The sequence below is a fragment of the Lipotes vexillifer genome, unplaced genomic scaffold, assembly GCF_000442215.2.
Source record: "Lipotes vexillifer unplaced genomic scaffold, Lipotes_vexillifer_v1.1 scaffold104, whole genome shotgun sequence".
NCBI lineage: Eukaryota > Metazoa > Chordata > Mammalia > Artiodactyla > Lipotidae > Lipotes > Lipotes vexillifer.
The window spans coordinates 1,332,020-1,346,433 of NW_006789458.1; the positions used below are offsets into that span (position 1 = coordinate 1,332,020).

At 40.4% G+C, this 14,414-nt stretch overlaps 1 protein-coding gene and 1 pseudogene across 1 annotated transcript; both read left to right on the forward strand.

Annotated features, from left to right (window-relative positions):
• The first annotated feature begins 543 nt into the window (after window positions 1-543).
• MAP1LC3C (microtubule associated protein 1 light chain 3 gamma) lies at window positions 544-10,936 on the forward strand. The gene is given in 4 exon segments (XM_007462625.1): window positions 544-601; window positions 708-763; window positions 9,844-9,950; window positions 10,720-10,936. Coding segments are annotated over 4 exon segments (438 nt in total).
• Window positions 10,937-11,616: 680 nt separating this feature from the next.
• LOC103090324 (signal recognition particle 14 kDa protein pseudogene) lies at window positions 11,617-11,933 on the forward strand (annotated as a pseudogene).
• The last annotated feature ends 2,481 nt before the right edge of the window (window positions 11,934-14,414 follow it).

The window sequence follows — 14,414 nt, forward strand, 5'->3', positions numbered from 1 at the left end:
ATATTACTTTGATACACACCTGGATTTTAACTCTGGCTTTATACCTTTTTTATCTGGACAAATTACTCAACCGTTCTGGAATACCTATTTCTTACTGTGAAAAATAGCAGCATATTTCAGGGTAAGGTGAATTGATCTTCAACTTACTTCATTACTATAGTATTAAAATGTCCTCACACAAGACTGTTTCTATCCATAACCTTAGCTCACGGGACCATTTATAGTGACAACCAATGCACTACATTGTAAATCTTAATTTCTTTAGCAAAGACAAATTTTTAAATGGCAGTGAGCGAAGTGACTTTCTTTAACCAGAAGAAGGTGGCTGTTCCATTCCCATTCTCAGAACTGACCTGCTCCTGCCCAGGGAGGGGGAATCTGGAAAAGGGAGGGATGGAGAAGGCTGATGTCACACAGCCCTACATAAAAGCCTCCTTTGGGATCCTACAGGCAGTTTGGAAGCAGCTGGAAGAATGAGTTATGTCCTGGTTGTGAGTTTTTTGTTTTTTTTTTAATCACACACAGACATAGCTGTTGAGCAAAATGCAGACTCCACAGAAAAGCCCAAGCCTCAGACCTTTCAAGCAAAGAAAGAGGTCAGGTAAAGTCCTCAGAATAGCTGGGTTTTGACCCTTGAGACAGGGAGAGAAGAAGATACAGGCTTCTGTTCCATGCCAATGTGTTCATTTAATCTTAAATGTTCACAGCAACCAGAAGGGAGGAAGTTGCTGGAATCTGAGTGAAGTTCCCTGACAAGATCCCAGTAAGACATTGAACTCCTCAGGGGACGCCTGTGATATCCTGTTCTTTGAGAAAACAAAACCCAGGGAGAGACCTTCAAGATGGCAGAAGAGTAAGACATGGAGATCACCTTCCTCCCCATAAATACATCAGAAATGCATCCATATGTGGAAGAACTCCTACAGAACATCTACTGAACGCTGGCAGAAGAACTCAGACTTCCCAAAAGGCAAGAAACTCCTCATGTACCTGGGTAGGGCAAAAGAAAAAAGAAAAAACAGAGACAAAAGGATAGGGACTGGACTTGCACCAGTGGGAGGGAGCTGTGAAGGACGAAAGGTCTCCACACACTAGGAAGCCCCTTCACTGGCGGAGACTGTGGGTGGCGGAGGGGGGAAGCTTCGGGGCTGCGGAGGAGGGCGCAGCAACAGGGGTGCGGAGGGCAAAGCGGAGATATTCCTGCGCAGAGGATCGGTGCCGACCAGCACTCACCAGCCTGAGAGGCTTGTCTGCTCACCCGCCGGGGTGGGCAGGGACTGCAGCTGAGGCTCAGGCTCCAGAAGTCAGATCCCAGGGAGAGGACTGGGGCTGGCTGCGTGAACACAGCCTGAAGGGGGCTAATGCGCCACAGCTAGCCGGGAGGGAGTCCAGGGAAAAGTCTGGAACTGCCTAAGAAGCAAGAGACCATTGTTTCAGGGTGCGCGAGGAGAGGGGATTCAGAGCACACTGCCTAAATGAGCTTCAGAGACAGGTATGAGCCACGGCTATCAGCGGAGACCCCAGAGACGGGCATGAAACGCTAAGGCTGCTGCTGCAGCCACCAAGAAGCCTGTGTGTGAGCACAGGTCACTCTCCACAACTCCCCTCCCTGGTGTCTGTGCAGCCCGCCACTGCCAGGGTCCCGTGATCCAGGGACAACTTCCCTGGGAGAACAAATGGCGTGCCTCAGGCTATTGCAACGTCATGCCGGCCCGCAGGCTCGCCCCGCATCCGTACCCCTCCCACCCCGCAACCTGACTGAGCAAGAGCCCCCTAATCAGCTGCTACTTTAATCCCGTCCTGTCTGAACAAAGAACAGACGCCCTCAGGTGACCTACATGCACAGGCAGGGCCAAATCCAAAGCTGGACCCCAGCAACTGTGCGAACAAAGAAGAGAAAGGGAAATCTCTCCCAGCAGCCTCAGGAGCAGCAGATCAAACCTCTACAATCAACTTGATGTACCCAGCATCACTGGAATACCTGAATAGACAATGAATCATTCCAAAATTGAGATGGTGGACTTTGGGAGCAACGATATATATTTTTTCCTTTTCTCTTTTTGTGAGTATGTGTGTGCTTCTTTGTGTGGTTTTGTGTGTATAGCTTTGCTTTTACCATTTGTCCTAGGATGCTGTCTGTCTGCTTTTTGTTTTTTTTAGTATAGTTTTTAGCGCTTCTTATCGTTGGTGGATTTGTTTTTGGGGTTTTGTTTTTTAACATCTTTGTTGGAGTATAATTGCCGTACAATTGTGTGTTAGCTTCTGCTGTATAACAAAGTGAATCAGCTATACATATACATATATCCCCATATCCCTTCCCTTTTGCATCTCCCTCCCTCCCACCCCTCTAGGTGCTCAAAAAGCACCAAGCTGATCTCCCTGTGCTATGTGGCTACTTCCCACTAGCTATCAATTTTACATTTGGTAGGGTATATATGTCCATGCCACTCTCTCACTTTCTCTCAGCTTACACATCCCCCTCCCTATATCCTCAAGTCCATTCTCAATGTCTGTGTCTTTATTCCTGTCCTGTCCCTAGGATCTTCAGAAACTTATTATTATTTTTTTTTAGATTCCATATATATGTGTTACCATAGGTAATTTGTTTTCCTCTTTCTGACTTACTTCACTCTGTATGACAGACTCTAGGTCCATCTACCTCACTACAAATAACTCATTTTTGTTTCTTTTTATGGCTGAGTAATACTTCATTGTATAATATGTAATATTCCACATATTTATCCATTCATCTGTCAATGGACACTTAGGTTGCTTCCATGTCCTGTCTATTGTAAATACAGCTGCAATGAACATTGTGGTACATGGCTCTTTAAAATTATGGTTTTCTCAGGGCACATGCCCAGTAGTGGGATTGCTGGGTCGGATGGTAGTTCTATTTTTAGTTTTTTAAGGAACCTCCATACTGGTATCCATTGTGGCTGTATCAATTTACATTCCCACCAACAGTGTAAGAGGCTTCCCTTTTCTCCACACCCTCTCCAGCATTTGTTGTTTGTAGATTTTCTGATGATGGCATTCTAACTGGTGTGCAGTGATACCTCATTATAATTTTGATTTGCATTTCTCTATTGATTAGTGATGCTGAGCAACGTTTCATGTGTTTTTTGGCAATCTGTATATCTTTTTTGGAGAAATGTCTGTTTAGGTCTTCTGCCCATTTTTGGATTGTGTTATTTGTTTTTTTGATATTGAGCTGCTTGTAAATGTTGGAGATTAATCCTTTGTCAGTGGCTTCATTTGCAAATATTTTCTCCAATTCTGAGGGTTGTCTTTTCATCTTGTTTATGTTTTCCTTTGCTGTGCAAAAGATTTTAAGTTTCATTAGGTCCCATTTGCTTATTTTTGTTTTTATTTCCATTACTCTAGGAGGTGGATCAAAAAAGATCTTGCTGTGATTTATGTCATAGAGTGTTCTGCCTATGTTTTCCTCTAAGAGTTTTATAGTGTCTGGCCTTACATTTAGGTCTTTAATCCATTTTGAGTTTATTTTTGTGTATGGTGTTAGGGAGTGTTCTAATTTCATTCTTTTACATGTAGCTGTCCAATTTTCCAAGCACCACTTATTGAAGAGGCTGTCTTTTCTCCATTGTATATCCTTCCCTCCTTTATCAAAAATAAGGTGACCGTATGTGCATGGGTTTATCTCTAGGCTTCTGTCTTGTTCCATTGATCTATATTTCTGTTTTTGTGCCAGTACCATACTGTCTTGATTACTGTAGCTTTGTAGTATAGTCTGAAGTCCGGGAGCATGGTCCTAGAGCTCTGTTTTTCTTTCTCAAGATTTCTTTGGCTATTCAGGGTCTTTGGTGTGTCCCTACAAATTGTGAAATATTTTGTTCGAGTTCTCTGAAGAATGCCATTGGTAGTTTGATAGGAATTGCATTGAATCTGTAGATGGATTTGGGTAGTATAGTCATTTTCACAGTGTTGATCCATCCAATCCAAGAACATGGTATATCTCTCCATCTGTTTGTATCATCTTTAATTTCTTTCGTGAGTGTCTTGTAGTTTTCTGCATACAAGTCTTTTGTCTCCTTAGGCAGGTTTATTCCTAGGTATTTTATTCTTTTTGTTGCGGTGGTAAATGGGAGTGTTTCCTTAATTTCTCTTTCAGATTTTTCATCATTAGTATATAAGAATGCAAGAGATTTCTGTGCATTAATTTTGTATCCTGCTGCTTTACCAAATTCATTGATTAGCTCTAGTAGTTTTCTGGTAGCATCTTTAGGGTTCTCATGTCATCTGCAAACAGTGACAGTTTACTTCTTTTCTGAATTGGATTCCTTTTATTTCTTTTTATTCTCTGATTGCTGTGGCTAAAACTTCCAAAACTATGTTGAATAATAGTGGTGAGAATGGACAACGTTGTCTTGACCCTGATCTTAGAGGAAATGGTTTCAGTTTTTCACCATTGAGAATGATGTTGGCTGTGGGTTTGTCATATATGGCCTTTATTATGTTGAGGTAAGTTCCCTCTATGCCTACATTCTGGAGGGTTTTTATCATAATGGGTGTTGAATTTTGTCAAATGCTTTTTCTGCATCCTTTGAAATGATCACATGGTTTTTATCCTTCAATTTGTTAATATGGTGTATCACATTGATTGATTTGTATATATTGAAGAATCCTTACATTCCTGGGGTACACCCCAGTTGATCATGATGTATGATCCTTTCGGGTGTGCTGTTGGATTCTGTTTGCTAGTATTTTGTTGAGTATTTTTGCATCTATGTTTATCAGTGATATTACCCTGTAGTTTTCTTTCTTTGTGACATCTTTGTCTGGTTTTGGTATCACGGTAATGGTGGCCTTGTAGAATGAGTTTGGGAATGGTCCTCCCTCTGCTATATTTTGGAAGAGTTTGAGAAGGATAGGTGTTAGCACTTCTTTATGTTTGATAGAATTAGCCTGTGAAGTCATCTGGTCATGGGCTTTTGTTTGTTGGAATATTTTTAATCACAGTCTCAATTTTAGTGCTTCAGATTGGTCTGTTTATATTTTCTATTTCTTCCTGGTTCAGTCTCAGAAGGTTGTGCTTTTCTAAGAATTTGTCCATTTCTTCCAGGTTGTCCATTGGCATATAGTTGCTGGTAGTAATCTCTCATGATCCTTGGATTTCTGCAGTGCCAGTTGTTATTTCTCCTTTTTCATTTCTAATCCTATTGATTTGAGTCTTCTCCCTTTTTTTCATGATGAGTCTGGCTAATGGTTTATCAATTTTGTTTATCTACTCAAAGAACCAGCTTTTAGTATTATTGATTTTAGCTATTGTTTCCTTCATTTATTTTTCATTTATTTCTGATCTGATCTTTATGATATCTTTCCTTCTGCTAACTTTGTGGGGTTTTTGTTCTTCTTTCTCTAATTGATTTAGGTGTAAGGTTAGGTTGTTTATTTGAGGTGTTTCTTGTTTCTTGAGGTAGGATTTTATTGCTATAAAATTCCCTCTTAGAACTGCTTTTGCTGCATCCTATAGGTATTGGGTCATCGTGTTTTCATTGTAATTTGTTTCTAGGTATTTTTTGATTTCCTCTTTGATTTCTTCAGTGGTCTTTTGGTTATTCAGTAGTGTATTCTTTAACCTCCATGTATTTGTATTTTTTACAGATTTTTTCCTGTTATTGATATCTAGTCTCATAGCACTCTGGTTGGAAAAGATACTTGATATGGTTTCAATTTTCTTAAGTTTACCAAAGGTTGATTTGTGATCAAGAAGATATGATCTATTCTGGAGAATGTTCTATGACCACTGGAGAAGAAAGTGTATCCTGTTGTTTTTGGATGGAATGTCCTATAGGTATCAGTTAAGTCCATCTTGTTTAATGTGTCATTTAAAGCTTGTGTTTCTTTATTTATTTTCATTTTGGATGATCTGTCCATTGGTGAAAGTGGGGTGTTAAAGTCCCTTACTATGATTGTGTTCCTGTCAATTTCCCCTTTTATGGCTGTTAGCATTTGCCTTATGTATTGAGGTGCTCCTATGTTGGGTGCATTAATATTTACAGTTGTTATATCTTCTTCTTGGATTGATCTCTTGAACATTTTGTAGCATCCTTCTTTGTCTATTGTAATAGTCTTTATTTTAAAGTCTATTTTGTCTGATATAAGAATTGCTACTCCAGCTTTCTTTTGATTTCCATTTGCATGGAATATCTTCTTCCATCCCCTCACTTTCAATCTGTATGTGTCCCTAGGTCTAAACTGGGTCTTTTGTAGACAGCATATATATGGGTCTTGTTTTTGTATCCATTCAGCCAGTCTATGGCTTTTGGTTGGAGCATTTAATCCATTTACCTTTAAGGTAATTGTCTATATGTATGTTCCTATTACCATTTTGTTAATTGTTTTGGGTTTGTTATTGTGGGTCTTTTCCTTCTCTTGTGCTTCCTGCCTAGAGAAGTTCCCTTAGCATTTGTTGTAAAGCTCGTTTGGTGGTGCAGAATTCTCTTAGCTTTTGCTTGTTTGTAAAGGTGTTAATTTCTCTATCAAATCTGAATGAGATCCTTGCTAGGTAGAGTAATCTTGGTTGTAGGTTTTTCCCTTTCATCACTTTAAATATGTCCTGCCACTCCCTTCTAGCTTGCTGAGTTTCACTGAAAAATTAGTTATTAACCTTATGGGGATTCCCTTGTACATTATTTCCTGTTTTTCAGTTGCTGGTTTTAATAGTTTTTCATTGTATTTAGTTTTTCACAGTTTGATTAATATGTGTCTTGGTGTGTTTCTCCTTGGCTTTATCATGTATGGGACTCTCTGTGCTTCCTGGACTTGATTGACTCTTTCCTTTCCCATATTAGGGAAGTTTTCAACTATAATTTCTTCAAATATCTTATCAGTCCCTTTCTTTTTCTCTTCTTCCGGGACCCTTATAATTCGAAAGTTGGTGCATTTACTGTTGTTCCAGAGGTCTCTGAGACTGTTCTCAATTCTTTTCATTCTTTTTTCTTTATTCTGCTCTGCGGTAGTTATTTCCAATATTTTATCTTCCAGGTCACTTATCCGTTCTTCTGCCTCAGTTATTCTGCTATTGATTCCTTCTAGAGAATTTTTAATTTCATTTATTGTGTTGTTCATCATTTTATGTTTGCTCTTTAGTTCTTCTATGTCCTTGTTAAACGTTTTTTGTATTTTCTCCATTCTATTTCCAAGATTTTGAATCATGTTTACTATCATTACTCTGAATTCTTTTTCAGGTAGACTGCCTATTTCCTCTTCTTTTGTTTGGTCTGGTGCATTTTTACCTTGCTCCTTCATCTCCTGTGTGTTTCTCTGTCTTCTCATTTTGCTTAACTTACTGTGTTTGGGGTCTCCTTTTCACAGGCTGCAGGTTTGTAGTTCCCATTGTTTTTGGTGTCTGCCCCTAGTGGCTAAGGTTGATTCAGTGGGTTGTGTAGGCTTCCTGGTGGAGGGGAGTGGTGACTGTTCTGGTAGGTGGGTCTGGGTCCTGTCTTTCTGGTGGGCAGGGTCACATCCACCAGTGTGTTTTGGGGTGTCTGTGAACGTAGGATGATTTTAGGCAGACTCTCTACTAATGGGTGGGGTTGTATTCATGTCTTGCTGGTTGTTTGGCATAGGGTTCCAGTACTGTAACTTGCTGGTCATTGAGTGGAGTTGGGGCTTAGTGTTGAGATGGCGGTCTCTGGGTGAGCTTTCGCCATTTGATATTACATGGAGTCGGGAGTTCTCTGCTGGAGCAATGTCCTGAACTCGGCTCTCCCACCTCAGAGGCACAGGCCTGACACCAGGCTGGAGCATGAAGACCCTGTCAGCCACCCAGCTCAGAAGAAAAGGGACAAAAAAAGAAAGAAGGAAAGAAAAAACTAAAATACCATAAAATGTTATTTTACATAACATAACATAAGAAATATAAAAATTTTTTTAAAACAGAATGAAAGAAGAGAGCAACCACACCAACAAAGAAATCCACCAATGATATCAAGCACTAAACATTATATTAAAACAAAAAAATCAGACGGAAGAACCCTAGGACAAATGGTAAAAGCAAAGCTATACAGACAAAATCACAAGATAAGCACGACTCAATAAACCCACATTTTCCAAATAATCAATGCCAATGTTATAAAATCATGCATGAGTAAAAGATGCAGACAAGTACAATATGGACCAATGGACTGTAATGTTACACAGAGTATAAAAAGTCAATTTATATGGTTTCATATTCTACATTACAGTTAACTTTTAAGAAACTACCACTTGTTGAATTTTGGTGTAAAATAAAAGAAGAAAAATTACAGTTAAATAAAAATACTATTATGCTAAAATACATTTTCCAATTACAAATACACGTGGGGCCAGATTTTCTTCATATAACTCAACCAAAGCAACATTTCATAACAGATCAAACACAGAAGCAGATATAAGAATATTCCTATATCATATTATTATAAACATGAACAGATGCTCAACATCACTAATCATTATAGAAATGCAAATCAAAACAATGTGATACGATGAGGTATCACTTCACAGCAGTCAGAATGCCCATCATCAGAAAATCTACAAACAATAAATGCTGGAGAGGGTGTGGAGAAAAGGGAACCGTCTTGCACTGTTGGTGGGAGTGTAAATTGATACAGCCACTATGGAGAACATTATGGAGGTTCCTTAAAAAACTAAAAATAGAACTACCATACGACCCAGCAATCCCACTACTGGGCATATACCCTGAGAAAACCATAATTCAAAAAGTCTGTACCACATGTTCATTGCAGCTCTATTTACAATAGCCAAGACATGGAAGCAACCTAAGTGTCCATCGACAGATGAATGGATAAAGATGTGACACCTATATACAATGGAGTATTACTCAGCCATAAAAAGAAATGAAACTGAGTTATTTGTAGTGAGGTAGATGGACCTAGAGTCTGTCATAGAGAGTGAAGTAAGTCAGAAAGAGTATACAAATACCCTATGCTGACACATATATATGGAATCTAAAAAGAAAAAACAAGTTTCTGAAGAACCTAGGGGCAAGAAAGGAATAAAGACTCAGGTGTAGAAATTGGACTTGACGACACGGGGAGTGGGAAGGGTAAGCTGGGACGAAGTGAGAGAGTGGCATGGACTTATATATGCTACCAAAAGGAAAATAGATAGCTGGTCAGAAGCAACCACATAGGACAGGGAGATAAGCTCAGTGCTTTGTGACCACCTAGAGGGGTGGGATAGGGAGGGTGGGAGGGAGATGCAAGAGGGAGGAGATATGGGAATATATGTATATGTATAGCTGATTCACTTTGTTATAAAGCAGAAACTAACACACCATTGTAAAGCAATTATACTTCAAGAAAGATGTTAAAAAAAAGATGTGTTACATATACACAATGGAATATTACACAACCATAAAAAGGAATGAAATTGGGTCATTTATAGAGACTTGGATGTATCTAGAGACTGTCATACAGAGTGAAGTAAGTCAGAAAGAGAAAAGCAAATATCATATATTAACGCATATATACGGAACCAGAAAAATGGTACAGATGAATTGGGTTGCAGGGCAGAAATAGAGACACAGATGTAGAAAACAAATGTATGGACACCAATGGGAGAAAGTGGTGGGGGGCGGGGGGTTGATGGTGTGATGAATTGGGAGATTGGGATTGACATGTATACACTAATATGTATAAAATAGATAACTAATAAGAACCTGCTGTATAAAAAAATAAAATTAAATTAAAAATTAAAAAAAAAAACCCAGCCAATGACTTCCTTCTCTCTATTCCAAGTTCCTAGGACATAGAGAACTGAGGCATATTCTTTGGCAGTTTCTTCAGAAGAGATTAAGGTCAAAACTCTTGACAGGTGACAGTGGAACGCTATCCCAGGGAGAAGCTCTTGCTCTCACTGGATAAGACCAAGTTCCTGGTCACACAGGAGCTGACCATGACCCAGTTCCTCAGTGTCATCCGGTAGGTAACAAAGTGCTCATGAGGGTGTGTGCTGTGTGGCCCTGGGCTTTTTGGAACAATGAGAGATGGGATATGGCAGAGAGACAAGGAGAAGGATTTGTGCTTCACCTTTTCTCTTCAACTCTGCCTTTAAAAAGGATGATCTCATGAGTAACCAATTTTAAAAAGATGTCCAGTGCCTTGCTACAACACTAAAATAAGAGAGATCCCAATTTTGATGTACCAGCTATATTTTCTTTTGCTTCAACATTTTAGTGGTACTGTGTTTTAATTTCTGTCTTCAAGTTTCTCTAAGAATTTTTCAAAGGAATCTTTGGAAAATGGTCCAAAGCCCTCTGTTTTCAAGATTTTAAAAGCCCAGTGACAGCATTTTACCTTTAAATATTTTCCCCTTTGTGGCAGGGCTTTGGATTATCCAGTGTTGGTTAACCATGTTCTGAAACTCTTTCCTCTCCCACCCACAACACAAATTTAGCCCCTCCTAGCTGAGACTGGGGGTGTACTGGCTGTGCCTCTAATGTATGGTCTGAGGGTGGTTAGATAGGGCAGCCATTACCAACAGATTCAGCTTGCTCTGCTATCAAAACAATCTAAAGTTTGAGGATGACTGGGCTAGAGTGGGGAGGTGGGGGCATCTTGGGTCGATACGGCCAGATACTAGGCAGACAGAGGTAAGAAAGGCTATGGATCAGGGGTCATTCCCTTCCAGGTTAACTTTTCCCCTTCCTGCCCCCCACCCCACACACACACACCCTCTTCCACAACCCAGGAGCCACAGGGTCCTAGGGGTCACTGAATCCTTTTACTTGCTGGTAAACAAGAGCTTCGGAAGTATGAATGTGACCATGGCAGAGATCTACAGGGACTACAAGCATGAGGATGGCTTCGTGTACATGACCTATGCCTCCCAGATGTTTGGCTGCTTGGGGTCAGCAGCCCCCAAAGATGGGAGCAACCTTGGGGGCAGGCCCTGCTATCCTCTATAACATGTATCCTCTAACCAATGCATTTACCAATGCAGGAGACAAGGACTTCTTTCTTTGTGTGCAGTGATGGTCCAGGGGGCAAGGACGCCCTGCAGTGATCAGCACCAACCATGACAGTGAGACAATGCCTGCCCTGTTTCCTTTTTGTGCTCATGCTCTTTGGTGGCTCTTGAGAATTTTGTAAATAGTAAGTCTTTTCTAAGTGGTTAACTTGTGCAATGAGCTGGGGAGGTATTTTAAGCGTCTCCTCTGGTGGAAGCCAGGCTAGAGTCCCTTGAGGGGTTTGATCTCCCTTTTGTGGGCAGGAGTCACGTGTATGCTCGGGCATGGAGAACCTGAGATGTGTGGATAGTCTCCGTGGGGCCTAATGCAACCAGTGTGAAACTGCCTCATGGTGGGGATGGCAGGGGGATGGGCACAGAGGGGAAGTGGTCTTATCTGTGTCATTAAAGAGATTATTGTTATTTCCACAGCATTCACTTGACTTGGTTCTTTCCCCTTATATTCTTTTAGTCTGTCTATGCCACACACATCTATGCCACAGTTGTTACTGCTCAGTTTCAAATAATTTAAATGATTAGTTTTCCTTGCAATAGAATTTTTTAAATAATGAATTGTGTTTAAATCCTTATTATGGGGCTTGGGGCTTATGCTGACAGAGTGGAGCCAGCAGCGCCAGGATGGTGCTTCTGGAGAGAGAGCAGTTCCTGACAGAGCTGACCAGGCTTTTCCAGAGCGCTGGTTGTTGGGCAGCGTGTGCATCACCCTGAAGAAGTATGATGGTCGAACTAAACCCATTCCAAGGAAGGGTTCTGTGGAGGGCTTTGAGCCCTCAGAAAACAAGTGTCTCTTAAAAGCTACTGATGGGAAAAAGATCAGCACTGTGGTGAGCTCCAAAGAAGTGAATACGTTTCAGATGGCTTGTTCAAACCTATTGAGAGCTAACACGGATGGGCTTTAAAAGAGCCAGAGTAAGAAGAGCAAAGCAGCGCAGTGAAGGGCACCAGATTTCCCGCTTTCACCAGCTAACCACTGAATTGCTATTTTTCCTTTGGTTTTTACTTTTGGCCACAAAGCTGGGTTTCTGATTCCCCTACAGTAACTGTTTTCATGTGAGATTAGGGTCATTTTTGGATGGAGGAAGGGCTGTAGTGTTTACAGAGTAGTTACAAGAAGCCAGTTTAATTTAGGTCTGGCTAAGTGGTCTGTGTTGTATGGTTGTATGTTTCTGGATAATAGTTTACAGTCTCTGTAGCCGTCTGAGAAGAGCACTGTATCATTAAACCAGTATTTATCAGCACTGACCATCTTTTATTCCTTTTCCCACCCCATAAAACGTTTCTGGCAATAACTCCTCATTTTGGAATGATGTGATTATGAACAGGCTTTAAGCCCTGTCTTATGGGTTACTGGAATTGAAACCTGACAATTTTACAAAAAGTTGTGTTATTTCATGGGTATTTTCCCCAGCTTGCTGTATAATTTTATCATCATCATTTCTCTAGCAAATTTGAATGAGTTCTCATAGCCAAATGAGAGTTTGCTTAACCAAACTAAGGGTAAGCCTATTACAAAATCATCAAGAATAAAGATTCCAAGTTAATGATGATAAAAAAAAATCCTTATTATGGGCCAGGCATTGTTCAATGCACTCTACATGTATTAAGTCCTCATAATCATTTTATCTGTTAAGTATTATTACTTCCATTTTAAGGATGAGGAAATTGGGTCAGAGAAAGGTCAAGAAACTCACCTAACAACTAGCAAGCAGCAAAACCAGGTTTTGAAATCAGGCAGACTGGTGTAGACTGGCTTATCTCCTCTACCAGTCTTCCTTTCTTCACTTGGTGAGAACCTACTAGTGCTTGAATTGAAGCTGAGTTACACTTGCTTACTACCCCGCATGGGAGACAGAGTTGTGAACACAGAACTGTGGAGGAGCTTGGTCACATAAAAATAGTTAACGGGGAGCGTGGGGGAGCCCGAAGGAGGGAGAGCTTCCAGGGGAGTTCAGTCTGAACTGGGTTTGGAGAAGGAAAAAGTAATTTCATGAGAAAGGATAATTTTTTTTTTTAACAGCAAAATGGGTTTGTTCCTGAGCAGCAAAGAATTGTAGTTTGGGACGTGCAACTATGGCAAACCACATGCAAGTCTGGTAAAACAAAGGAGAGGGAAGTCTTTTATAGAGGAGAAGGGGAAGTTAGGAGGGGTTGTTATGAACAAATATTGTCTGAGTTGTGACCGTCTTTCATTGGCTGAGCTGTTTGTTGCGAGAAGAAAATCTTGCTGGTGATAGTAGTGTCACTTGCTGCAGGAGATGCAAGATACTATCTCTTTCTGTTGGGATCTGTATTGACATTGAGTGAGAGCTCCCCCTCTGGCCTCCTGACTCCATTTTAGTGAAGTTTCCCTTTATTAATTTGGTTTTTTTGTTTGTTTTTTATTCACTTATGGTGAGTAAACATTGATTAAGCATCTCTTGTGTGCCAGGCGCTTCAAAGAGCTGGAGCTACAGCAGCAAACAAGACAAATAAGGGCTCAGCCTCATGAAGCTCTCTCCAATGAGTGAAGAAAGAAAACACAGAGAATCATTATAAGTGGTATGAAGGCCAGAAGACAGGGTCCTGGGACAGAGATGGGGAGATACCTTACCTTGGTGGTCAGGGAGACCTCGCTGATGAGTGACAATTGAAATGAGTCCACAGGAGAAGGAGCCAGCCCTGCATAGATCTGGGGGAGAGCTTGTACACTTTGCAGGAAAGTGAGCTGTGATGTTTTGATTTCCAGTATTTTTACTGATGCTGCTTCCCTACATGTTTTGGCTTTTCTGGTTGGAGCAGGATGTTTTCAGTGGCTTTATTTACAATGGGCACATAATAAAGGTTCACCAAATAATTTATTGGTAGCTACTTTCTTTTAGTCCTTTCTCTAGACCCTGGAGTCTCTAATGATTCTTGCTTTCATTTATACCCAGTCTTCAGTTATTTCATTTGGCCATTTCTTTACCACCCCCACAGAATAATCTGGGCCAATTTCTCTTGAACAATGAACACTGTAACATTAAACCAAATTAAACTGAACTATTATTTTAGATGATTACATTACATTCAATTAAACTAAAAATAACAACAATGAAAAGTATCCATTAGCCACCAGAATGGAGGTAGAAATGACTAAAGGGGTGGGAATACAGAGGGTAGAAGTAGGAAGATTCAAGAGAAGATTCCTCAGGGACTATTTCTTCTGTACTCAGCCTGTTTTTGATGTTCCCTCCCATCAATTTCTTCTGTTTTATTTTCCATTCAGGCCTTTACCACCAAGAAGAAAAAGGACACAAAACACAACTTTGTTGTTAACTATTGCTGCATGACAAACCACTTTAAGTTTCAGTGACATAAAACAAGGATTTATTATTTCCATGGAGAAATCATGGAAATTCCCATGATTCTGTGGATTGGTTGGAGGTTCCTCTGCTGTT